General features: G+C 38.2%; 1 protein-coding gene across 3 annotated transcripts in view; it reads right to left on the reverse strand.

Annotated features, from left to right (window-relative positions):
- HOMER1 (homer scaffold protein 1) overlaps positions 1–26,170 on the reverse strand; it is a 102,401-nt gene that overhangs the window by 66,938 nt on the left and 9,293 nt on the right. For all 3 annotated transcript variants that reach the window (XR_012761858.1, XM_075410625.1, XM_075410624.1), the window contains exons 2-3: positions 11,581–11,737; positions 4,447–4,578 (exon numbers count right to left, since the gene is read on the reverse strand). Coding sequence is in view for 2 of the 3 variants with exons in the window: in XM_075410625.1 (XP_075266740.1) it covers positions 4,447–4,578; positions 11,581–11,737 (289 nt within the window). In the remaining variant the exon portion in view is untranslated. The remainder of the gene's footprint in view (positions 1–4,446; positions 4,579–11,580; positions 11,738–26,170) is intronic.

The following is a 26,170-nucleotide window of genomic DNA, read 5'->3' on the forward strand; positions in this document are numbered from 1 at the left end:
TTTAACAGTATTCATAATTTCAAGAACTAATTAGGAAAGCAGCAGTGGAAATATTGAGTTAAGTTTATTTCTTGATCGTTCATTGACATCAATCAAGTTAAAGAACAAATTCATTGAACTAGACACTTGTGTATACTGAATACTAAATTCAAAAATTGCACATTCAACTGCCGTATGAAGCTTGATTTTTATGCTACATCTATCTCTTCCAGAAAATAGCTAAAGCAGCAATATAGAACTACATGCACCCTTAAACTTGAGAGATTAAATCAATTTATTAAGAATAGGGCCTACTTTCTCCAGCTGGAGAAAAATGTGGCTTCACAGATCTCAGCTTGACACTACACTAATTGCTATAGTAGCCAAGCATTTGTTTTTGTTCCCTACTGCTTTTATACAGAAGACTATTTTATTATGATCAGCTTAAGACTGGAATGATTCTGAAAAAACACTGACAGCTTCACCAAGATCTTCTAAATCTTTCCTGCAGCAGCATACAAAGAAATTGTTTTGCACTGCATGTATAAGGCTGCCCTTTGTGTGACACCATCTCCTCAACTATTTTCAATCAGAACTTCACTTGCCACACAAGACCTAAAAAACCTTATTGTCTTAAGCTCCCAGTAAGCTATTAGTATTTGAGGAAATATCATTTCTCTCCACTTGTATCCTATATTTCACCTATCAGGTTCTTTGAAAGCATACGTTTCCTGAATATAGAAGGCGGCAAAAGATACCACCCTCAAAGGCTAATCCAGCATCAAAAACCATCTCAGAACAGATGATAAAATTGGCAACAGATCCCCAGACCTAGATAATATTTAAGACTTGTACATAGATCTCAAAATCTGATAGGTAACCTGTTATTTAAATCAGCTTTAAGACCAGAGGATTGGTAAATGGAAAACATGATGCCAAGATTTAGAATAAATAGCTGTAGACATGCAAGGTAGTAAATATGATCTGTATCACAGTGGAGGAAACTGTAAAAATAAAAATACGACAGATAAATAGATAACACTCTAAGAAAGAGGAAACAAGGCTAATGCAGTGGAAATTTTCACAGATTTACTGAAATTCCTTGAGACAGTCAGGTGATGGATACTAACAATCTCATGATAAAATTTCTGAATAACAAAGATGAAATCTTATGGTATGGAAGGAAAGGATCTCCAGAGGATCAATATTTTACAAGAAAGATGAAAAATTGTGCAGGGAGACCACAAGAGACTCTTACAAGTATCTGTGGTGGCATTTTTGCTATTCAGCATACTCTTAAATTATATGGAATAAATCAGGTCAACTAATTCAAAGGGTAAGACACACAGTAAACTTGAAAAAGGGTATTTCTTTTCATACCTCAGGATACTATCAAAAGCACAGACTTATATTCTGAACGAGAAAGGTGTCTCTTTTTTCTGAAAATTATGGGACATTCTGCTCCTCCTACTTCAGCAGCAAGAGGGACTCTGCTAGCAAATCCTGATCCTGTGAAAGGAATGTTCTTCAACATCGGAACCATCTTTCAGGTATCACTGACTTCTGACAGAACAATCCTGAGGTGGATTTGTGGTCTAAATTATTGAGAAAAGGTCTAATGAAGATACATAAATGTCTAATTAATTTTCTTTCATATTGTTTGTATGTGAAGTTGATTAGAGTGACATTTTTCTTCTATCAGATATTCTCACTCCGCTAATTCTCACTCACAATAATTGTACAGCAAGCAGTCACGGCTGTTGCACTCTACCCTAGTAATTAGTTTCAGAGGACAAAGGCACATGAACCAAAAACAAATAGTCCAAAAGTCAAACATTTACTATAAGCTAAACAGATAATGATCTGAGAATAAGCAGCTTATTCTATCTCTTCTGATTCTTTGCTTCATTAACCTGTTGAAATCAGTCACAGACTAGACTAAGTTTTTTGTGGTTGAAGGCTGTCTTTTGCTCCCTGGGACTTCAAATATTTCATTGGGGCCCAGAAACACTACTGCAAAACAAATTACGTACAACAGGGCTGTTCAGTTCAGGATTTTGATAAATCAGATACAGAAAAGAAGTTCCAAATTAAATTTTTAGGGTAACCTCTACAAGCAACTTGTTTCTGAAAAAAAAATTAATACAGTTTATTTGTTGGCCCTGTTACTAATATCCAGTAGTACCCTGAGTCCTAAATTAGATATCCTGTCCTACAGTGCTAAGTGTAGCAAAGAGTGATGTGGTAAACCTGACTACAATGCCAGTATCACAGAACAGAGTTAGTAATCTGAGTAGAGAGACAAGACAAGAAAAAGAATATAGATGTGATTTCTCTAGAGCTACACAGCAGATCCACGGTTTCTAATTCAGCTTCTCTGACTCCAAGATCACACATCTATCAACTCCAGTGACTGAACAGACTAATCTAAAGAAAAGTTTCCTTTCCCCCATTAAGTATGTTTGTTAATTTTAAAATAACACAAGAAGTTTTATCTTCATGAATTTTACTAGCAATGATCAGCAGATTCAACTCACATGAATATCAGTTTGATCATTAAGATCTACTACAACAGGAACGGTTTGCTGAAAAGGTCCTGAAGACTCATCACCACAAGCTTCAGAAAAGGTCTGTGCCTTGGTATTTTTCTGAACAGATTTGCATGTTCTACATAAAACACAGCAATCTGAGTAACTGCTAATCATACATATACTTCAATATCAAAATATCTGTTGTAGCTTTTCAGATTATTTTTTCAACAGCAATATAAAGTTTTAAGCCAAGAGTGTACTTCAAACGCTTAGACATCCATTTGAGGGCAGTGAAAAAATGGGATTGAAATAACTGCAATTAAGAAGACAGCAAGTACCACATGGGGAGAGCAAGCAAAGAGTCAAGGATAGGACAGATAAAGAACCTAGAATATTTTCACTGGCAAGGACAACCTAGCGTTTAAAGTCAGGCAAACACAGAGCATGCCTGACTACAACATGATACTTGGCCTCCAGTGAAACATTCTGTAATTAACAAAAACAAGCTAGTCTATGAGAGAGGTAAACTAAATTAGCATTTATGCTAATCCATTGAAGTATTTAGAAAAGTTATTACCACATTGGTAAGCAAGTGCCTCTAGGACACACACACCAATTTAAGCGAGTGACAAAGTTTCCAAGTTCACTGAAGCAATGATAGGTGCACAAACACACATGTAATAGTAGTATCATTCAGAGTTTCCTGTTTTTTTCTTGCTTCATGGAAATGAAAGCTAACTGATTATGAAATGAAGAAATCTTAAAAGTGTAACATTTGTCCAAATAAAGCAGATGCACTTGTTCTCATTTTAATGATTTTCTAAGTGGCCCATGCTTACCCTTCGATAGTGACAATTACTTTCTCAAAAAGGGCTGGCATAATTTATTATTTTTTAGTAACAAGCCAATCATTATTTCTTACTTAAACATGTACTACACCTTCCCTGTATTGCACTTGGGTTCCAGATCTTTTGTATATTTCAAAGATGAAAATTCTCTGCTTGATGTAGAGACATGTTCTTAAACCAAACAGAAATTCCTCATCTGGAGAAAAATTACACTGGCTTGTACAGGTTCACGGACTCATCTACCAGAGTAGTATCAACAGCAATAGGTATCATAGAAAGGATGCTCAGAGGAACTATACCATCACTTCGAGAATAGGTGTTACTGCTTTCCTCAGAATAAGGTGTACTTTCCTCCTGCACAAGTAGACCAGAAAAAAACCCTCATGCATGCCACAGTTTCTTTAGTAAACATTTCAACTTTTGTATTCCAACAAGAAAATGTAATTTTCTTTTACACTGAATCTATTTCCTGCTAGCTTTACTTTAAGCCTGCAGACATTAAAATATCTGTAATTTGATGCACTAACATAGTAGAAAAGTGAAAGTGACTGTAGCTTAAAAAACAAAAATGCACCTGAATACTACTAACAACCATAAAAGATCTAAATATAGAAGAAACACTAAACTGTCTCCTCCTTTAAGCTCTATCACGAAAAACTTTAATGGAAGAACAAGTTTTAAAAAAAAAAAGAAATCTAACAAATGAATAATTAGAAAGTGTTAACTACATACACTGTGATAGCTTACATCTCCCTCCTTTCTTTATAAAAAAACTTTATAAAAACTTTAATGGAAGAACAAGTTTAAAAAAAAAAAAAGAAATCTAATAGATGAATAATTAGAAAATGTTAACAACATACACTGTGATAGCTAACATCTCCTTCCTTTCCTCCACCAGCTAAAAGAAAATTTGCAGGTATCACACTTTGTCTTATCTTTTTACATTATAAGGATCAATACAGAACTTTTTTTTGTAAATTATTTTTAAATAACAACTGTAGTGAGCACTGAGTCAAGATACAACAGGCAGGAATCAAATATTTTTAAGCCTCTCGACTAGCTGAATAGTTGCCGCTGGTCATACTTACTTTTGAAAGGTGATGTTCAGATGAAAATCCCAAGCCATAGACTGTGTTTGCCCTGCTGTCTGCCCACTGGCCAAACTTCTGGGATGTTTTAGTAAATGTCATGTTGGGGGTGATAGTGCTATTTATTATTGCCTGAAAAAAAGTAACAGTCGTAAAAAACAGGGTTTGTGGTTCTCACTTTTTTCTTTTCAAAATTGAAAACGCCAATATTGTATCCGCGTACAATGAATGAGACACACACTGGGAACTAGGGAACAGTTTTCTAATTCGATCACAGATAAAATTACAAAAGCGTATTTTCACATACTTTCTGTAAAAGGAGTAAAAGCTGGGGGGGACTGGCCTGTTTGCAATTGCAAGCACTCATTTATTAGTTAGCAAGTCTAAGAGAAGTCCTTTAAAGCATCTGCATAGGCTAATGAAGAATAGAAGTTAGGCTAATAGGCAGAATAGAAGAACTAGCAAAGTCCTTTTTTGTCTCACAAGTGTATTTCTTTGTCCCCTAAGGCAACACCTCTCAAGCTCCACTGTAAGTTTCACTGATGCATTCCCGCCACCCCCGCTGCATATGTGATTCTCACTGGAAAATACACAATAAAACAAGCAGTACAATTTCTTTTTAAGTTTCTGTACTACAAGAATCTGTTTTTCCTTTCTACACACGCAAGCATGCCTAACAGTGACAGGGGGATAAGTCGACTACAAAAGAAGAGCTTAGAATCATTTTTCTTCTCTAGTTCTTATATGCAGGAAGAAGCACATCCTTATATACGGGTATATGTTATCTATGGAATAGGCATACCCTCCGGTTTACAACTTCTGCTAATGTAAACAAAATATGCAACTACTAGATGGTATGATGGTTCCACTAAAAGCAACAGAAGTTTTACCATGGATTTCAACAGTATCTCCATAGTTTGTCTAGCATACTCTAAATCTGAAATATGGAACTGTCCAGCTGACTTAAAGTATGTCAGGATAAAGTCTAATAGTGACATAAATGGGTTCCATCTAATTAAAACCTGATGGTAAGCACAGTTTATAACCAGCTAACAGGAGCAAGAAAGACTAGCCATAAACCCAAAGATGGGTATATTTGAAGTGAAATACAGGCACGCTTTCTCATCTGTCTGGTGCTACTTAGAGTTTCAGTCACATTTATTAAATAATTCACAGCCCTTTTCATGAATCACTGGTGCTTTGTAACACCCACGTGAAAATGAATGTCCTTAAAACTTCCCAGGAAATAGCACACACTGTGAGCAGAACAATTCAGCAAGAATCTTTCTTACACGACAGTTACTGTGCTCCAAAGGTTATTGTCAATATGTGTCCTACTGCAATTGTCTTACAGTACCAAGTTGCGAATCTTCTGAACTTCAGTGTGCATGTTTCCTGCTTCCATGAAACAATAATCCCTGCCTTACCCCTGGCAGGTTAAAACCAGTGATTACTGAAGAATCCTAGAGCAGCAACAAAATCCACAGGGTCCAGATCATCTTCTCTGTTGTGAATCACAAAAGCTTTATTTCATTCTTTGAATAGCAGGAACTGTAAAGATGTGTAGAGAGTAACAGTATTTTCTCAAGATAGCGACAGTGAGAAACTTCAGCATGAAGGAGACCAGGTACTGCTCTTCCAAGCCTAAGACCCTCTAGAATTCCAAATCAGTCTATGCTACTCGTGTGAGATGGCCTTCTGGGTGGATATTAAAGTGAGTAGTTACAGAGTTTACTTAGCACCCTTTGCTTTTGCTGAGATTTGGGTAGCACTGGAGCACAGCTACCACCAACATAAAATTTTCTCTGAATTCTACAGGACAAGCCTGAAAAATTTACAGCTGAGGAGCCAGCTAAGCCCACAAACAGATCCCATGTGCATATGGTGATTCTCAGATGAAGTGGAGGAGTATCGCAAGAAACTTCAGAAGAACACATTGTATCGCAACATGTAGAAAGACAAGGAAAGATACTGCAGCACAGATTAACAAAACTGGCATCTTCTGCAGGGACTTTGGCAGCTCCACTATACTTGCATTAAATTAGAAGAGTAAATCTTGATGTAGCTGAGGGTATCAAACAGGCCTCATCAGGTCAAGGACAGGATTTGCTGTGCAATCAGAACTGGAGAACCATCTTCAGCATTAATTATCCACAAAACATGTCAGACTTGCATATAGAAGCTGGTCAGTGAAGTCACTGTTAATTCAAACATCATTTTCCTTTCTTTAGACATAAGGTTCGGCGCCCAGATAAAGCCAGCGGGCTTGCATTTGCACTGTGGCCTCAAACTGACCTCACAGAAAACAGCTGTCTATGCCACATAGGCTAGAAGAGACAATGTGAGACAGTGAGCTGGACTTCTTGGAAAGGTGGTGTTTTGGACCTCTTGTTTTCTTGTATGGTTCTTGCCTTCTTGTGCAGCCTGGAACCCCACTTCTGCAATAACCTGGTAGAAGCCCAGAACAGAGCTGTGCAAGTTCACTTAATGCTCAGTCTCTCTTGCTGTGGAAGCTGTCAACAGTAACATGTTTGAAATTAAATATCCGGGGGACAGTGTAGAAAAGAGTCTTCCTCCCAACTCAAGCTCTAGCTATGTTGTCAAGCTTGCTTATGCCCTAGTTCCATCCATTGCTTGACTAATTTGAACTTACATCACAGATTTGAGAGTGTGCATATTATGTCATGGATGTAACTTCCTCAATGCAGAAGCTGATTCTGAGGACAGGGACTTCTGGCCTCCAAGGTTTAAAGCCTGCAGGACTGGTATTTGCTGCAGTGACAGTGGCATATCTCGCTGCAAATTAATCGAGCAAAAAACCTTGGAGAAACCAACCAGTTTTTAGCTGAGACTGCTCACCGCTTCAGCTGACCATGTGGCTGCCTGCACAATAGAGAACTCAGAACAGGCTGTCTCGACTAGAATGGGATATCTGTTTTGACAGCAGTCTGCATTTAGGCTGGGTTACAGTGACTGTCAAATTGCTTCCTTGCAAGTAAGAAAGGTAGGAAGAAAACTTTTTTCAAATATTTGTATTGAGAAAGAGTTTCAGTGATTCCTCCCTTTATTTTCCAGCAGAGAAAGATACGGATGCTCTACTCCAGTGGACAATATTAGTCCAAAGACAGCAAGTTTCTCACTGAGAAGACTACATTCAGATCCCAGCAATAAAAAAAAAAAAATAAAAAAAAGAGTCCTTTCATTAGATTTACCAGTTTTACAAGGAAATCAAGGCTTTCAATCTTCTCTGAACTAAAAGCATTAGTATGCAAGATCTCTTATGTGCTAAATTAAGTACACTTCTAAAAAGTGCAGTGCTAGAGCATGCTACAGATACAGTCAGTGTCAGCTACTTCTGGAATATACTAGATATGAGTCCTTCATATCTTCAGCTTAAAAAAAATACTTATTTTTTAAATTAGAATTTATAATTACGCCTGTCTTGTCTCGTCCAATAGGTGCTGCTTTAACTGCTCTCCTCTATGCCAGATTTCACTGTAGACTTACCAGTATAACAAGTGTCAAATACTTCATCCACTTTTAAGAATGTTGTTAGTATAAATGTACAAGAATATCTTAAAAACAGTACAGAGTCAATCTGACAGATGGACATTCAGCTTTTTAAGAAAACTGACTTTGTTATCTTTAGATTTTGTTGGAATAATGAAATAGCTTTCATGTTTTCCTCTCATATTAGTTTAGCTATGAAAAATAGGGCATGTGTCCTCAGCTGTTTGTTTTATTGACTGCAAACCCAACAGCTGCAAGATATACAGCAGTGGTCAAATATGATTTTATCTTGTGCTAAAATTGATGGCAATAATCACTAAGACATGCAGTATTTGTTTACTCCTTCAGAGGAAAGAAAGCCTTCTTTCCTGTGCTTACAGGCCTTACTTAAGACCTGTATTTAGCAAAACACAGGTTATCACTTTAATGTGTAACTAGTTTATTTTACAACAGTCATTAAAATTTAAAGATCATCTATTGCACTAACACTGACAGGCGACTTTACTCAGAAATAATATATACAAGGCTCATGGAACCTACAGACTGGACAATCACTCTTCTACAGGGTCTTCTCTTGGTTTAGATGAGGACAAATTATTAGGGTCTTTTTCCTAGCTTGTATCTGTGAAAAAAATTATCAGAGAGCTAACTAGTACTGCAGGAAGCATGTTACTTGATCTCCTTTCTTTTCTCAGTGACTGCCAGAGACTGAACGGAAAAGCCAGTGGGATTCTGGGAATAATCCTAGTGTCTGTCTGCATTGTCACTGGAGAAATAGTGAAGGCTTCTTTCCTTCCTTCACCTATGAGAAAGAAGTAGTAAACTGCATTTTTCCAAGGAGCTATGAAATGACTATATGATTAATGAGAACTGAAAGCCTTGGCAACAACTGCTCAACAGTGTCATGTCATATTGCATGATAATTTTTATTTTTCAGGCTTTCTCTTGATTCCTAGAGTGGTAGGAGAAAAAGGTCGCATAAAAGATATTTACTCAAGAGGTTACAGAAACTAGCCTCCAGTTCTATCAGATTATTTGCATCAGGATCTCCCTGTCATGGGCAACAGCTTTCCTGATACTGCACGTGACTATAAAATATGGCCTGTACACTGAACACCTTATGGTCCTAGAACCTTTTTTGGAGTCAAGTTAGAGGGAGATGCATCATTTCTTGTGCACAGTATTTTAAGAGCAGACTGTGGCTTCACAAAACATTCCACAGAATGCATTAAAAATAAGCAGAACTTGCTTCTATAGGACCTGTCTTGACTGAATCTGGCTCATAGATCCACTGATACGGAAGGAAGAAAATAACCCCTCTCTCTCAATATACACCAAAGACCTCCCCAAGCAAATTCAAGTGGGAATCTGCCATGTACAATAGCATCCCTCATAGGTGGGGGGATGTCCTTTTGTTTTGAAGAAGAATGATTTAATGACTTTCAAACAATCAGTACAGAAGCTAGATTTGATCCAAGAATGATACTCTACCCTACTGAAAACCACTGATTTAAAGAGGAGGAAGGGCATGACACAGAAATAGGATTATCACTCAAATCTGAAGTACATCTCTCTCAAACTCTCCTTACTACAGTCTAAGTGAACACGTGTGAGTTGCCATCACTTACTGACTTGCTGCTCAGCACCTGAGCCACTGTAACTGAGGGGGCATGACAGCTTCAAAATCTGTATGGTTTGACAAGTGTTGCTGGCCACTGGCAACGTGTATTTGAGACATTTTCAATGTAAAATTTATTTTTTAATAAAACCCACAAATCATCTTTGTTCAGTTTCATTTCAAAACTTAAAATGGGAGAATTAAACTGCATAGCTTTTTCTCCTTTGCAAATTTAACGTTTCTGTCTGACAAATCAACAATACAAGCTCAGATGCCAGTAGAGTTACTGACACGCAGCTGTATGCCTTGTATCAGAGACACTATCTGGATGCACTCTAAACTTAAGAATGCTTTATATTTATACTTAGCCCTTTGTACATACTATATTGTATATGCGCAGACATGTTAAAAAAAATGGAGCTTTAGCTAAAACTAAAAATTACACAAAAACTTCCTTGAAATTCTTCCATGGTTCCACCTGCTGTTCACCTTTATGTTTCAGAGCAGTGTTGTGATGCCTAAAACTATGGGTCATTCTTAATCATGATTGGGATCCTTGATCTTAGTCAGACATCTGACACTCGGATGAAAACATTATTAGGATTGCAGCTATCACAGAGAGAGTAAATAAAAGTGATAAACTGCACTATGAATATACCTTGCCAATAGTACTGCAAATGTAAAGGAAACGCTGCAGTAGACCAAAGAACAAATAAATTGATGGACAACTGCTTGACAATTTAATTCAGCAGCCACTTTGCAGGAGTTGCAGCTTTGGACAAAGGCAGAGGAACCCCAGAGGATACCAGAATAAGGATTTTGTAAACTGTGCAGATCACTTAAGGTGCTACAGATTACAACTGGTAGTCTTGATTTCATAGAGCATCTAGTTCCCATCCCAAAGTCTTTGTTTACAGAAGTAATATATAAAGTTTTAAATAAAAAAATTATAAGCTTCGAAGAATTCTGGTAGGTTTTGATACCAGTCTCAGTCACTTAAAGTAGTATCATATAGAGATCTCTGACTATGAATTCTATTTCTACATACTCCTTAATGGCAGAAATTCTCCTTCCTCATGTAAAATAGCAATACTGCGTGTATTTTAAAGAAATGCAGGGTAGTTATTCTTCAGCTTTCAATAAACACCCACAAAATCTCTGTGAATACTGCTATGCTGTAACAGAGTTTTTCAGTTCCAACCATTATTATATCATGCACCTCCAGAAGCTGAAAGTCTCTTGAAAGGATTACAACTTTTGATTACACTCTGTATATCTTTAATGTCCTTACTGCAGAGTTTTCTGATATGCTGCTTGTAAAATTACTGTTTTCATACCTACTTGGGGTAGAACCTAAGGAACAGTCAAGTATTTTCTCCACATCAAATTAATTTCTTAGACAAGGTTTCCTACAACAGCAGTCCAACACATTATTCCTCCTAATTAAAAAAAAAAACAAACAAAACTTCCAAAAAACCCAAATCCCAATCAACTGAGTGTGGATAAAAACTTTTCATGGCAAGCTTTATTAGGAGGGAATCCTCACATTCTCTACAGCAAAAATTGGAAGATTACGTAACAAAGGATTTACTAAGTGATTACGGGCACTGAACAGATGTCCTTCATAATGCTGAAGCCAATGACATTGCAGATCATTGAATGTGGAGATGAAAACAGGTTATTGTAACCCTATTTGTATTTTTTAGTGCACCTAGCAGGGAATGTCTTTTTAGCCTGCTCATAATATTAACTAAGTAACAGGTCACCACTTAAAATTCAGCAACAGATTTATCAAAGTAAATATGAACACATGGAAAACAGTATTTTCAAATAAAACATATAATGAAGCACTTAAAACATGTAATGCAACAACGTCATCATTTTAACATATCAGTAATCTGTTACTCAGATAATGACAAAAACATCTGAGAAGATACACGGATATCAGACTAGAAAATAAATACAAAAACTGATGAAGCAAGAAAGTCTTCTGAAATAAAGCTTACCTTTGAGCCATCCAGACTGATTATCCTGTAGACATTTCTTGTGCTGTCATAGAAATAGGACACAGTAACAGCATGCTTGCTGGTGGGAACCCAGTTCTTCTTAGTGTTTGGGTCAATCTGGAAGACGTGAGCTCGGGTGCTGAAGATGGGTTGTTCCCTGAAGGACGAAGAGTAAAAGTAATGAATTAATTTGCATGTAATATTGTTGCACACGAGTTATCTACCTGTTGAGCCCACTGGGATGTACACATTTCATTTTGTATGATAAACTTTTCCTAAGAGATTCTGTATGCGTTGCTGCATAGAGCAGATTAAGTGCATTAATACACATATGCAAGCAAAATGCAAGCCTTTCAAGGCAAAAATTGGCACCCAGCTGTACAGACAAAGACAGATCTCTCTGACAGATTCAGCCCTATCTCATCATCTACCCAGCCCTCACCCTCCACCTAACCCTTTAATATAACTGCCATTAATACATGTGTAACTTCATCTCATTACACTGCACACTGCAGAATGTGCATGACTTCAAACTCCAATGTTCTCAAAAATCTTTTAATACTCTGGTTATTCTAACCAATTTTAGGCCATGATTTGAAACTGAACTGGCTGATTCAATGCAATTACTCTAAAACTAACATTAATTAGGGCCAGGAACATGAGTTGTGAAACCCTCACTCTTCAGAGCTTCACACCTGAACATTTTCATAGCAACGCTAAATATATATAACATACATGGTTCAAAGTTAACTGCTTAGCAAATAAAATTATACAAGGTAAAAAACCCTACTGCATGTCAGAATTTACAACTTCTTTTCTCTGTGATCATTACCAGGACATACAGTATTGCACAGAAATCTAAAAATATTTTAGTATCACCATGATGCTAGTCAGTTTAAATTTAGCTACACTTTGGTGACAAAAAGATGGCTGTGTTCTTCATGGAATGTTGTTATCAAATCCCAAAGATTAACTTTTTAGTTTCTGGACTCTCTTGTTTTCTCCCATTTCCAGGATGTGAAGAAACATATCCTTTGTCCCTGTCCTCATTTCCCTTTAAGAGGTAAGTTTTAACACATTTTTCTGCCCAAAATAAAAGCAAAAGAAAAAATTAGGATTTTGGGTACTCATAGTCAAAGGGTTTTAATCTGGCCTCATTACAAAGGGGTACACACGAACCCTCAGAAATATCTCTACTGCTTGGCAGCAAGAGCAGCTGAGACCAGCTGCTTTCAGCAGCAGAATCATATCACTCAGCTGGGAGTTAAAGCTCTTTGAAGCTCATCTGCCAGAAGATGTGCTGTTCTTCTATGGTAGGTGTTCGACGAAGTGACAGAAAGTATACAGAACAGGCACAAGACAGCAAAACAGAGTTTTGGTAAAAGCTAAAGGAGAAGCAAGTCAGGCCAGGGGGATCAATGCACATACTAGTTCCCCATACTTATGTCAGTGTACCCTCAGCACCAATTCACCTTCTCCATCTAAATCACCTAGCTATATGAATTTGGGTAGCTGTTTTCCTGATCCCAATCCCTTGCACACAAACAAAGGTTATGCAAAGGTGACTTTTATAGTCCTTTTGTTTAACAGAATCTTTACACTATTTCCTATTGCTCTTCCAAATAGCTACAATTACTTCTTCAATCATACTTAAACTTCAGTTCTTATCTTCAATATTAAAAACATTTTGCATTTACCTCCCATTTAAGCATATCCAAATGTAATGTGATGCATATTACAACTATGCAACCAGTTCTTTAACTCTGGAAAGTGAAAGAGCCCATCAAAACAAAAATCTTAGAAGCCTGACAATTATTTGGATGAAGACTGACATTGAAAGGAGAAAATAAAAGCTCTGACCACATTAACTAAACAGATAAAAGAAGCGCTGAATCCGAACTGTTAATGTGTGGTTAATGAATACACATCTGACCAGCACCAGTACTGAGTTCTGTTGCAGTACAGTGTATCACACAACTGGTACTTCCAACATGCCACAGGTTAGAATTTTAGTATGTAAAAGGTAGGCGAAAACTACACAACTAAAGCAAGTGTGAGTGTCAGTAAAAGTCCGATTGTTCAGCCCTGAGTTGCTGCTCTCCTGCACTGTCAGCACAAAAATATTCCATAGTCCCAGCTAAACACCCTCAATTTGTTTGATGAGATGGCCTGCATATTCCTGCTGACTGCTCGGCAGTGTTGCTCAAAGACAAACCAGAGCACTTCACAGGGCACGTGTGTAGGTCTGGCACAGACGTTACAGTTAGGTATGGAACAGGAAAAATGAAGCTTACTTACACTTTTTTAATGGCTTCTGATCAAACTAGAGTTACAGTCTTTTCTTGCCATGTTTTAACTGAAACTACAGCTTTGCTGCATGACAAGCTGTCTACACTCTGTGGAAAAAGCATAGCTCCCTTCGTTAAAACTATAGATAAAACATGCTTTTGCCAGATTACAGGGGTAATGAGGATTTTTTTCTGACAAAGATGCTAAACTTCAGATGCCTCTAAAATTAGACTAACATTCTGACACTTGATGATGAATATTTGTAATGACTATTTCTTCAAACAAATGGAAGTTATGCACCTTATGTCTACAGGACTAAATGTGTTATAGAATCAGTCACTGATGTGCCACTGACGTCTTTCGAAGCTGCTGTACCTGTCTGTAGCAATGTACTATAGAGCTAAATTTTGCATTTGCTAGAACATTCAGAAACAAACAAAAGGTAATATATAAAACATACAAGATTTGTAACTTCAGCTAGCCAATCTTTACTCAGACTTCCACTATCCACACAGGACATGATGCCCTCCCAGTCTGGAAGTTTCACTTAATTCAGCTGAAATAATATTAGTTATAGGAGTATCAGTATTAGTTAAATAGGACAATAGTTTTCGTTTTGGCTTGATAAGTGCCCAAACAATAACACACATAAAAATTATATTGTATTTTATAATCTGTCCTTACACATATGCAAATTTTTAAATCTACTTTTGCCTATATAGAGCTGATAGGAAGAAGTGCTTTAAATAAGAAAAAACAACCTCTTAAAATACCCCCATCAGCTCCTTACTCTTCCCTCTCTTCCTCTTTTAGCATTCTCTTGCTGTTCGTTCATTACCAGAAAGTATTTAGTATTCCTTAAAGACACTAATAGGAACTAAGACAAGAACTCACCACTTATTACAAAGAGAAGTCATTCATTTTTCCAGAAATATCCTGATGCTGAACAAAAAGAAAAGAAACTAACAAGAATACCATAGTAACACAGTTTGACTATTAGAAATGTCTGCTCAGGCGTGGCAGAAACATTAAGGCTAATATGTTGCTGTTCCTAATTGGCTTAGACTGCAACTTTACAATGGTCAAAGACAGACGAAAAAGAAGTGCTAAGTCTGCCCAGACTTGAGTGGCAATGTGAGGACTAAAGAAGCATCAAAAGTACCGCTTAAGCAGGTAGAGTCACACCAGGTTTTTTCATCAATACAGAAATCCACTCACTGATGCATGATGTGATCAGTCCTAGGCGAGGCTTAGGAGAAAAGCCTGCGTCCTAATAGTTGAATGAACGGTGTCTTCGACCACTCTATCCATTTTAACCCATCCTTTTCAAAAAAATGCAGACACTGAATATAAGAACCTAATGTTTCATTTTTCTGTATGTCAGACTAATTAAGGCTTTCACAAAAGAAGCTTAAGTTAGCACAGAAGGTTAGAAAGAACTTTCCTTACTGATCTGTAACTAATACTTTTTTTTTCTAAAAAAAGTTTCTGTTCTTTGACGTGTCTGGTACTTCTAGATTGTGCCAACACTAGCACTGAAGACCTCCTTCCTCTTCTTTCTTCCCCCACAATGTGGTTTACCATGACTCCAAAGTTATTTTCGTTGCCATAATATCTACAACTTCTCAAGGCTGGGATTCTGTTGTTTTAGTTACTGTAAAAATAATAAGGCCACTGAAAAGAATTTGCCTCCCCTTAGGGTGTGTTAATGATGCTAAAAAAATTGCAAAATTACACACACACTCACACCCCTTCCCCCCTGCATACTGGGCTAAACTGACAGGGTTTTGGTAGGGAGGGTTCTGCACTGTGTGGGACAAGGCCAGGGACTGCTCTGCGCAGATACAGGAACAGAGCAGGACTGGGAATGGAGAAAAAAAAAGACGCAGGAGATGACATCCGAGCACGGGTTGGAGCAAAGCGCTGCCCAAACAGGAGCAGACAGCAGACACGGGAGCAGGTATAACACTGAGGGGACTGTGGCCCATGAAGGAATTTAGTCAGAAGAAAAAAAAAAAAAAAGGAGCCACCACAGATGCTGACCACCATTTTCTGAGGGCCACCTGTGGTGAGGGGATGGGAGACCAGGAAGGAGTTGGAGAGGTGTCCACAGGGAAGACGAGGTGTGTTTTCTGTGTTGATTTAACTGTTTGTCTTCGTCTTCACTGGCAATAAACTAAATTGAATTAAATTTCCTGATTCAAAATGGTTTTGACATTCCCTCCCTACCACAAACACAAAAAACAGACCTAAAACTTTATATAACAGCCTCTTCGATACGCAAAGTCTTCAAATACACTAAAAGTTTTAAATCTCTAGGGACCACCAGCAGGACAAAAGGGGATGAATAAGCAGGTCCAGTGTGATAGGGTCCTCCTACTCAGCTCAGCTTTGCTACCTCCGAAGAATTTATTGAGAAATGAAATCCATGAAAATTAATATTTATGTCCATCATTTCAGCAATTTCTATTTCCCCAGTATGGATCTTAAAAACTCCAAACTGTGTTATTCAGACTTAACTGGTTTTGATGCACATGGAGTCCACATACAAGACTGTTTTCAAGGCAAGTCCAACAAAATATGCCTTGGAAGTCCTTTTCATCATCTTTGCAAGCTGCAAACAGAGCAAGCTCCCACTCTTCAGATTTCAGTCTCAGAGTTTCAGAGGAAGATGATGCCTTGTGCATCCAAAACTAGGACAACATCCCTGTGCTCAGAGTTGGAGTACAGTCACGCTCCAAGTTCCCTACCCACAGCAGAGATCAGACAAAAAGCGTGCTGCCCTCAGCCCATTACAGCCACGGACCCTGCCACACAGCAGCCTGCAGGCTCAGCACACACGCTCTCGCAGTCCCAAGGACTGCAGACTCTCTCAGGCATCACATGCATGTTTTTGCAGGTGGTAATTACGCACATAGTGAGTTTTGAGCCTCTATAACATCTGTCATCCAAGGTAATCTCTCCTCCTATCAGTCAACATGAATCCCCTGCACCATCTATCAGGCATTTGCTGATTATCCTCGGATTTAGGATAGGACAAAGATCTTTTTGCTTTGTCAAAATGACAGCATACCAAGACTACAGCTTTCTTCCAGTGCCCTGCTACAGTGTTAAAAAAAACTCTCCCTAGCTTGTTTTTAAAGCTGTAGCAAGTTTTGTTACTCTAAGCAGCTTGAAGAGAGATCCCAGAAAAGAAATGATGGGAGTGATTAAAAGTGCAGCCATAGTCAAAACTAATTTGTCAACTATGTCATCCAAAAACGGCCAACAGTTTATCAGGAGTCTGAGTCAACAAGCCCTGAAAACACAATTCAAAACACCAGAAAATCAGAGCATTTTTAGGAATAAGGAAAATTCTGTGAAGTCTGTACACAGTAGCTTGTCAGACAGTATTGCATAACACTGGCTTCTTGTTGCATGGAAACTTTTGGGAAGTAACATCTTTTTCTGGATAGAAAGTGACTGACAACTGTTCTCTTGAAATAAAAATTAAAATTATACAGTACTTGAACAAAACTTGCTAAGCATACTTGTGAAAAGAGTACATCTTAAGATTTTGTATTCGGTATTACATACACACATACAACAACTTTAATGTCTCAAACCAAGCTTTGAGATAGTAAAAAAAGTGGAAGTTACAATCCAGCAACCAGATCAAAATCTCTCCCATACTACCACTGGTTTATCTAGTTTTACACTTACGTTCTTAGACCCGCTTTTGCTATTAAATTTTGGGTTTGAGTCAGGCCTACCCAAAGTCAGTTAGGTGCAAAGAATGTAGTTTTATACAAGCTAGGCTAAATTTGACACATACAAGTAGACAGAACTGTAACGAAGTCAGCAATTATGGACATTCACTATTAAATTTTGGGTTTGAGTCAGGCCTACCCAAAGTCAGCAAAAGCTTAAGAAGTTCCTCCTAAAAAGCTTGGCAAGTTTTCTGTATTCAGTTAGAAGTGAACACATATATGAGTTTATTTACCTATAAACTTCAATGGCTGACTTTAAAGAATATGTTCTATAGCTACATAATACTGGATATAGCAGTGACTTCAAGCTTTTCTCTAAGATGTTTTATTCCCATTTAACAGGAAGTTTTTAGCATTAGATCTTTAACCACTTCTGAGCTAGCATACCATCACAAATAACACCAGCAATTTTTCAGGACTTGCAGGGCGAAAAATGATCTAGAACCTTTCATTAAACCTATAAGGTTAAGTAAAAAATATATTTACCTTTGCCAGAAACCTCATTACATATTATACGTTAGATTTTCAAGAAGCTGAAGTTTTGACAACTGAAGTGCTTCAGCTTGAAATCAGGTATCACACAGTACTTAATGGACATAAGATACAGGAATTCAGAATAAAATCACTTAGTCATCTGCTCATATTTACATTTCTATGAAATTAGTGTTTTGTCATGGGTGATCAGGAGACAAAGCTTTGCTAATATGCCCACAAAAAAGGTGCCAGGCCTGCTGGCTTAATCAGCTTGGCCAGCTCCAACATTGCTTTTCCAAGGGTAAGTTGTACCCTATGTTTTTAACATTATTTTTATATATGTACAACAGCTATTCTGAGGCCCAGTATTGTCTACTTTTCAGAAGGAAAGGTTTAAACCCCAGGCCGTAAACTCTGCCACTTCCCCTCCACCTTTGTCCACACTGCAGAATCTGTACTTCTTCATCCGTGCTCTTTGGTCACTAGCTCTAGTCTTAAACGTGAACAAAGAAGTTTCAATGATGGTAGAAATACTGAACATGGTTTGAAGCAAATCCAATCCTGTGAAATTACAGACCAGACTTTGAAAATACTGCAGAATTATTCAAGCATTAGCTTTTTGAAGTTCCTTAGATGTCAAATAACTTTCAAAGATAATGACAACTCCACCACTGAATCAATGAAACAGCTTCTAACATATACAAGCAAAAGCATTGCTGGACTCCCCTCAAACCGCACTGCACAATGGTGACACTAATGTTAAATGGACTGAGTCATAGATGGGTTTAGAACTCAAACTGACTTCATAGCTTTAGTCCAGTGAATGGGAAAACAAAACACGCCCTAAGATACCGTCCAAGTTGTAAAAGCTGTTTACTACTGGAAATGATTCTGTGATGGGTTCATGTAAAAGTCCCTGGAAAACAGCGTATAGGGAAAGACTCCAGAGCATTGGTATTACTTTTAGTAAGGGCAGACAACAAGATAGAACAGAAATACCATGGTACCAATTCCAGTGGAAATGTGACAGACAACTTCATATTCATCCAATTTTACATCTGCATCATTTTATGTCATCCTAAAGAGATAGCATATCACACAGTCTCACACTCTGTTCATTCAATAATGAGCTGTTGGTGATGATAGCAACCCCTTTTTCTCTTCTTTACCAAGTTTGGGTTTGGGTTTTTTTAACTATTTGCACAAATAGTTTTAATACAAATCGGTCTAAAACCAAACTCTAACTCACAACTGGACCTCCAGTGTCTAACAAGAGGGAACATCCACCTGAAACCTTCATTTTGGGGGAACATCTGATCCAAGAGATTCCTCTATGGCTATTAGGATTTGAGCTCTTGCTTCCTCAACAAGCACTCTTTATGACCTGGCTCTTTATTTTCACAAAAATCTCAGAAACCTATTATCTTTGAAATGTCAATGTCCCTACAAAGACTAGTTGAAATTTGAGAGCTATTCAGGGAGGAGGTGGAACAGTTGCACTGTATTTGCATACCTTAAAACCCTAGGCTTAGAAAAAACAAACACAAAACAAACAACAAAACTTCACCAAATTTTACTACCTGCTGAGAATTATATGCAAAACACATACGCATACAGCTAGGTGCAAAGAATGTAGTTTTATACAAGCTAGGCTAAATTTGACACATACAAGTAGACAGAACTGTAAAGAAGTCAGCAATTATGGACATTCACTAGTAGAAAAACTGCCTACTTACAACTATTTGTATCATTGAATAAAAGTTTCTATATGACACAGGAGGCAAGTCAGGAAAGCAGGTAACTTCAAAATGTAGGTCAGAAAACATTTCTGAAATCAATTCCTTCTGGTAACACTTTGGCACATCCACTGAAGTGGATGGCATCTTTATGAGCATGTAATCCTATAAAACAGTCCACTTGGGAAAAAATTACTCTGTATGTGCTAATCTCAAATAAATGCTCAGGAAGACCGTACACGAGACCTTCCAGAGGAGGAAAGCAGAGAAGAAAGGCAGAGGAGCACTCTACAAGCAGGCACTGTAAGACAGCTGCAGACAGCACCTAAAATTTACAGTCATCATATAAAAGCGCAAGAGCTAGGACCACCACACCTTGGGAAATAAGGCTTTTGCTATGAAACAAAACTAAAAGAACCCCAAACCAAAAAAAACCCCCCATAATTACAAAGAGCAATGAGAAAGTTAATTTCAACTCATTCCTCTTCTGGCTGAGATTCCCATTCATACAAGACCAGTGAAGGATAGTAGTTATGGATAAATTTTAGAATAGTAAAGAGCTGCTTCCACTGCACAGATTTAAAATTAACTGTAGCACAGCACAGAGATTACAGTATCACGAATTCAGTAACATCAACAGGATGGAAGCTGGCAGAGTTGCACAGCACAGGACAAACCAGTGTCCAGGCTCCCACTCTCCACAGAGGACAAGAAAAGCCAGGCACAATGAGTTTATTCTCAGGACAGTGGTGGCGGCAGGACAGGACACTGCCTGTGCCAGCAGACCCAAGCACAGGAGAATGGAGTGAGTTTTAGACCAGTACACAAGCGACCTGGCTTTGATCCGTCTCTCAGACCTACCTTCTTGCCTCATTGCAAGTCATTCATTTGACCTGATTAACTCTTCCTTGGCACCTTGCCTCTTAGAAAATACACTTTTTCAACCTATTTCACTGGCATCTGACTGACTGTGAAACTCTACAAACCATCAGGAATAGGGTCTCTTACACAGCTGTCCCCTAAATATTTGTCTCTGATACTCTTCTTTGTCCTTTGTGCCTTCAGGAATCTAACATTGCATTCATTTTGACATGCTCTTATCAGTGTTTTTACATACACACACATCTACCCTCCTCAAAGATATTACAAAGTGTGTTAATAACAAAAATGGTCACTAATTCAGCTAGCATACTTTGAGTACATCAAGCAAACAGATTCTGCCCTCGATATCTTGCATTAGGAACAACCCCCTTGCAGCCCTCCTGGCCCTCACCATATCATAAGGCCCAGAAAATGCAAAAGCGCTCAGACACTGAGAATTGTATTTTGTCTACCCCATCTTCACATGACTAACATCAGGTGGGGAGGGCTATAACATTTAAAGTTAAAATTCATGAGACTGATGGAATGCATTATATTGGTAGGTCAATGTTAACTTCACTGCATGACAGATGTTTTAAATTTTTTCTTTTCTTAACTTCCAGAGAAAATTTGAGATATCAGTAGAGAAGACTAAAGTGAATTCTCTAGTTGCATTACTGTTTCTCCGAATACAGTGAAAATCTGAATTACAGTGTCCGCTCATTTTCCTCCAAACAAGCAATGGGTTGTACTCATCCATGATACAGTGAAATCAGATGGGTCTTACTAGATACGCTTAATGTCTACATCAACAGCAAAAACTCTTGTTTTGCTTTCTCACAAATTGGAGAAAGCAAAAACTGAAACATGAGCATTTACACACATTCCTCAGAGAAAGAACAGGACATGGTGCACAGGATTCTGCAGTAAAATTCAGCTTACTTGTGAGTCACAATCGCACCTGTAGCTCAGGCATTTCATCCTGCTGTCTAATTAGTATCTCACAAGTTGTTTGTCCTTGCCATGCCGAACCTCTGTTAGAAGTCTGCCTCCTAACTGCACAGAACAGCTTGCAGTCTAGCAGTGATTCTTTCTGTGGCTCCCAAGACAGTAAAGGCATTCCTGCTGAGCTCTAACAAGCAGAGTCAACATGCACTCGAAGTCCTGATCAAAACAGAACACACTTAATTTCATCTGTCAGTTAAGATGCAAATTCCTATATTCAGAATAAAATAGACAGTACTTAAAATTAAGGCTTACATTCTAAAGCAAGGGAAAAAACCCAACAAAACCCTTATATTTTTGGTATAATGTCAGTGAACGTGGACCTGCTTGCGCTAAAGAGTAAAAAAAGGCACCTGGAAGATATATATAGTGTAATGTTAAACTGATTTTTAAAAAAAAGGAAGAAATAGATAAACATTGGATTTGCTTTCACTTCTATAATTACATGGGCTTTAAGAAATGCCTGTTCTCCAGTGCTCCCAGCTATTACATGCTGCTCAAGTTCTGGAGGTAGGCAAACAGACAAAATGTTACAGGAAACATCCACACCAAGAATTTATCACTGACTATGAAAGTTCCTCCAACAGTTGCATGAAGGTCCATCTCTCTAAGGTTTTCCATTTCTGTCCTTCCACCTAACCTGTAAAAGTTCATTTTCATACCATGAATCACATGAGAGCTTTGGGAGTCAGATGAGATAACAAGAAGTGCATTAACTAGGACAAGTACTCAGTTTTATCTTCATGTGTTTCACTTCAGTTCATCAAGTTATTCCAGGGATACAGGCATCTTCAGAATTTTTCTAGGTCCCTAAGTGATTATTCCGCTAAATCATGCAAGTGAGTGGACAAGGGTACCTCTGAATCAACTTCTACCTTAAACTTGTTTTTAAACTATGAGATTGGAGAGAACTAATCATCAGCTTTTAACAATGTAAGAGCAGCTCAACTAAGTTAGGTTGAATTTTAGGATAGATATTTACCTATAGTGAAAATACTAAGTAATTGTGATAGCAAAAATGGATCCAAAGTTATAGTTTATTCCCACATTTTACTCTGTCCAAAAATTATTGTCAAGGAAGTCAAGAGAGCAGTTCTTCTGTCTTTACAACTAGACAATTACATTTAAGATTTATAGCTGTCTTCCACACCCAGTCACTGAAAGTGTTAACCAGAAGCAAACAAAAAAACAACCTGATGTCATGTTCCATGAACAAAGAACCCTGGAACTACAGGCTAATGAGCCATTTCTGAAAGCAGTCTAGATGTTAACATTCTTGCAACAGCCCTTACATACAGTAAACTAAGCTAAGCTGCATATGGAAAAAGAAACAGAGAGGCAATGGTCTAAAAACACTCATCTCTCTCCATTCTACAGCATGGAAAAGCAACTTTGCCACATTTGCCACACAAACAGAAATGAGAGGAATGAAGCCTACAGAGCAATACATTGCAAAGGAAGAAATAATGTCATTCGTACCTGTTAGGATAAAAAGTTCAGAAAGGTCCAAAAGCAATTGACAACCAGGTGGGTTTTTTTAATTCCCCTAGTTCCTTGATAATCTGTTTATAGATGCAATCTTTCCTTTGCAATCTACATCTAAAATCTCCCGTGCAACGGAGTTGTGTGTCAGTCAGATTAACAGAACTCATGCAAATATTTTAGGGGAGAACATAAAGAACTTAACTATTCAGCTTGAACTTCTACTGTTACAGAGACAGTGTAAGTGACAGTGTAAGAGACAGTGTAAGTGTAAAGTGTTGCAGAGCACTTTAACACACAGTCATACAAGTAAGTTACAGATTCCTGCCCTCTGCACCACCAGTTTTCTTGAGTTTAAATAAATAGGCATTTTCTAGACATGGTCCTCAGGGACAGCATCTATAGTCTTCAGAGCCATTACAAGACCCACAGCTTTAAAGAAAAAAAAAAGAAAAGAAAGAAAATCCCTCTACCAGCATAATAAGCACAGCTCTCCAAAACAGAAGCAGAGAGGGTGAGAGCACAAAGTTGCTTTGGGATCCAGAGACACCACTGGTGAGGCAGGACTCTGTGCTCTGCTTTACAAGCAGGCCCAGCGCTTGCCTTTCCAGGGGCATGGAGGAGGAGGAGGAAGGCTCCAGATGGGACATGATTTTCAGTCTACTGCAATTTCTAGAATGCAAGCCTATTACCATCTGGCGTATTTTCCCTGTTATGTTTCACAGACACCCTCATATTAGTTCATGGACTCTTTGAGATCTAAAGTTCAGTAGTTACCTCTGAAGAACAATTATCAGTTTGTGAGAAGGGCTGTTAATGCCACTCACAAATGACTAATTAGACCAATTGATGCTGACTGAACAAGGTGAGAATTAAGCCAAATCAGACAGGGTAACTTAGGTGCTGCTGCTGAGGCACAGATGGGGAAAAACAGCAGCCTGCAAGCACCTGAAGACTCCTTGATGTTAATCATATGTTTGCTGGGACATAAAGGTCATGTGACAGCAGTGGCAGAAGTGCCATGCAGAGTACCACATTCAAACAATCAACAGACTGAAAATCCTTGCTTTGAACCAACATGAAAGCACAAGACTGTCCATAAGTCAACACCTCCTATTCTAAAGTTTGGTTAGATCATTTTAGTTGCTGTAATGAAATCCTTGAGCAGCATTGACAAGTGTCCCTGTGCACAGCTAGCACAGCAAGAAGGAACCAAGAACAGAGGGCTGGCACTAGGACATGCAGTCACACAGAGCACTGAAATAACTGAGTGGCAATCCTACATTAGCTTAAGTTCCATAAAACACAGCAGAGTTCAAAAACAAAGTAAATGCAGTATTTTCTAAGGTGACATTCAGTGTGAATTTATGCGCTTCATCAAGTCTCATCATTGCCTATGACAAGAATTTCTGTCCCGATGGCTGTATTTCACAGGTATGAGGCAACAGAGATAAAGCTGGGGCATTTGACCACAGAGACATATCAGAATTTTGGAACCTAAAAAGGAATAAAGTGAAGACAGAATCACAGAATCAATTCATCATGTGTTTCCACTGAGATAATCACCAATTATATGGTAAACAGTGGTAGTATTTAAAAATGAGTGGGTTTAGATGCTGTTAAGTTTAACTGCTGTTTTTCCACTCATATTTGACTTTGAGAGACAACACTCAACTAATACTGGTCACAATTTTGCTGTTCTAAAGATTATCTCTCTCAGCAACTTATGCACAACAGAAAAACAAAGGAATACATATCTTCCTTTGTTATTGCAAGACACTTGGAATTTGTCTTGAACCTATTTCTGTAGCAAAATACGGTTTCATCACTTGGTACCACAATCTTTAGCAATTCCTCCTTGTAATGCTTCTTACCAATTTTTTTCCAGTATCCTTGTTATTGGCTTTAAACTTCCATTTTGCTTCCTTGTAGGTCTTCATACAGAAATGATCACACCTCCTTACTACTCCTCACCCCATCAACCAGGTCTGCCTCACCTTTTCCCGCACCTCCAAGTTACCAATTTGGACATGGCTTCTGCATGTGAATATGCTTTTTACTTTAGTGGGCCTGGCACTTGCCTTTCTTTTATTTCCAGCCTAAAACCCACAAACTCCTTATTCAACATTAAGAAGTTGTCAATTAACAGTCATTTCTGAGAGCTTTTACACTTAACCCTCAGAAATAAACACCCTGAAATAAATCATTAGCACAACCTGCACGCTGAGTGCAGATACCGCAAAGTTGAAGTCATGGTTCCATCAGCATCAGTGGAAGTATAAGAACTTACATATGAAGTGAGCAGAATGAATCAGGCTGAATAAACATGCCTTTCATCACTATCACCATCAACTGATCTTCAAACAATTCGCAGTCCCATCCAGACTGTTACAGCTGCATGCTAAGTTTCAAAGAAGAATCACTGGTGCACAACACGAGAATTGGATTATTTCATTTGTATCAAGGAACTGAATTAAACTCCTAGAAAGGTAAACAAATTAATTTTATATTCATAAGTAACAAATCAATTTGAATCATCCCACTGAGCACCGCAGGAACTATAAAGCCTCTTTAATTCACTTTGAGCATGCCATTACTATGCCAGCAAGTCCCTCCCTTCCAATAACTTACAGCCTAGTAAACATTACTGAATTTTGGAAGCAGTGGTTGCATCTTTATTGAGCTGTAACTGGAAGTGACAGATCTCAGTTCCCATGATTGTTCACACCACAGATATAACAAACACGTTCTGAGACTTCTCCTAAAGCAGGACACCTGAGTACTGTTCCCCCAGTGACATGCCTTGCACTGTCAGGCAGCTTCCCACCGTAATGGTGAGATTCACAACAAGCATAAAAGGCACAATCTGGTTTTAAATATAGCAGTACAACCACATGCTGTATACGGAGCAAACTGCAGTCTGCTACAGAGGCCGACATGGGAACAGCCACACAGGTCTGCACAGTAAATGTCAGCCAAGGGACTGTGCCAAGT

This window comes from Opisthocomus hoazin, chromosome Z (genome assembly GCF_030867145.1).
Source record: "Opisthocomus hoazin isolate bOpiHoa1 chromosome Z, bOpiHoa1.hap1, whole genome shotgun sequence".
Lineage (NCBI taxonomy): Eukaryota > Metazoa > Chordata > Aves > Opisthocomiformes > Opisthocomidae > Opisthocomus > Opisthocomus hoazin.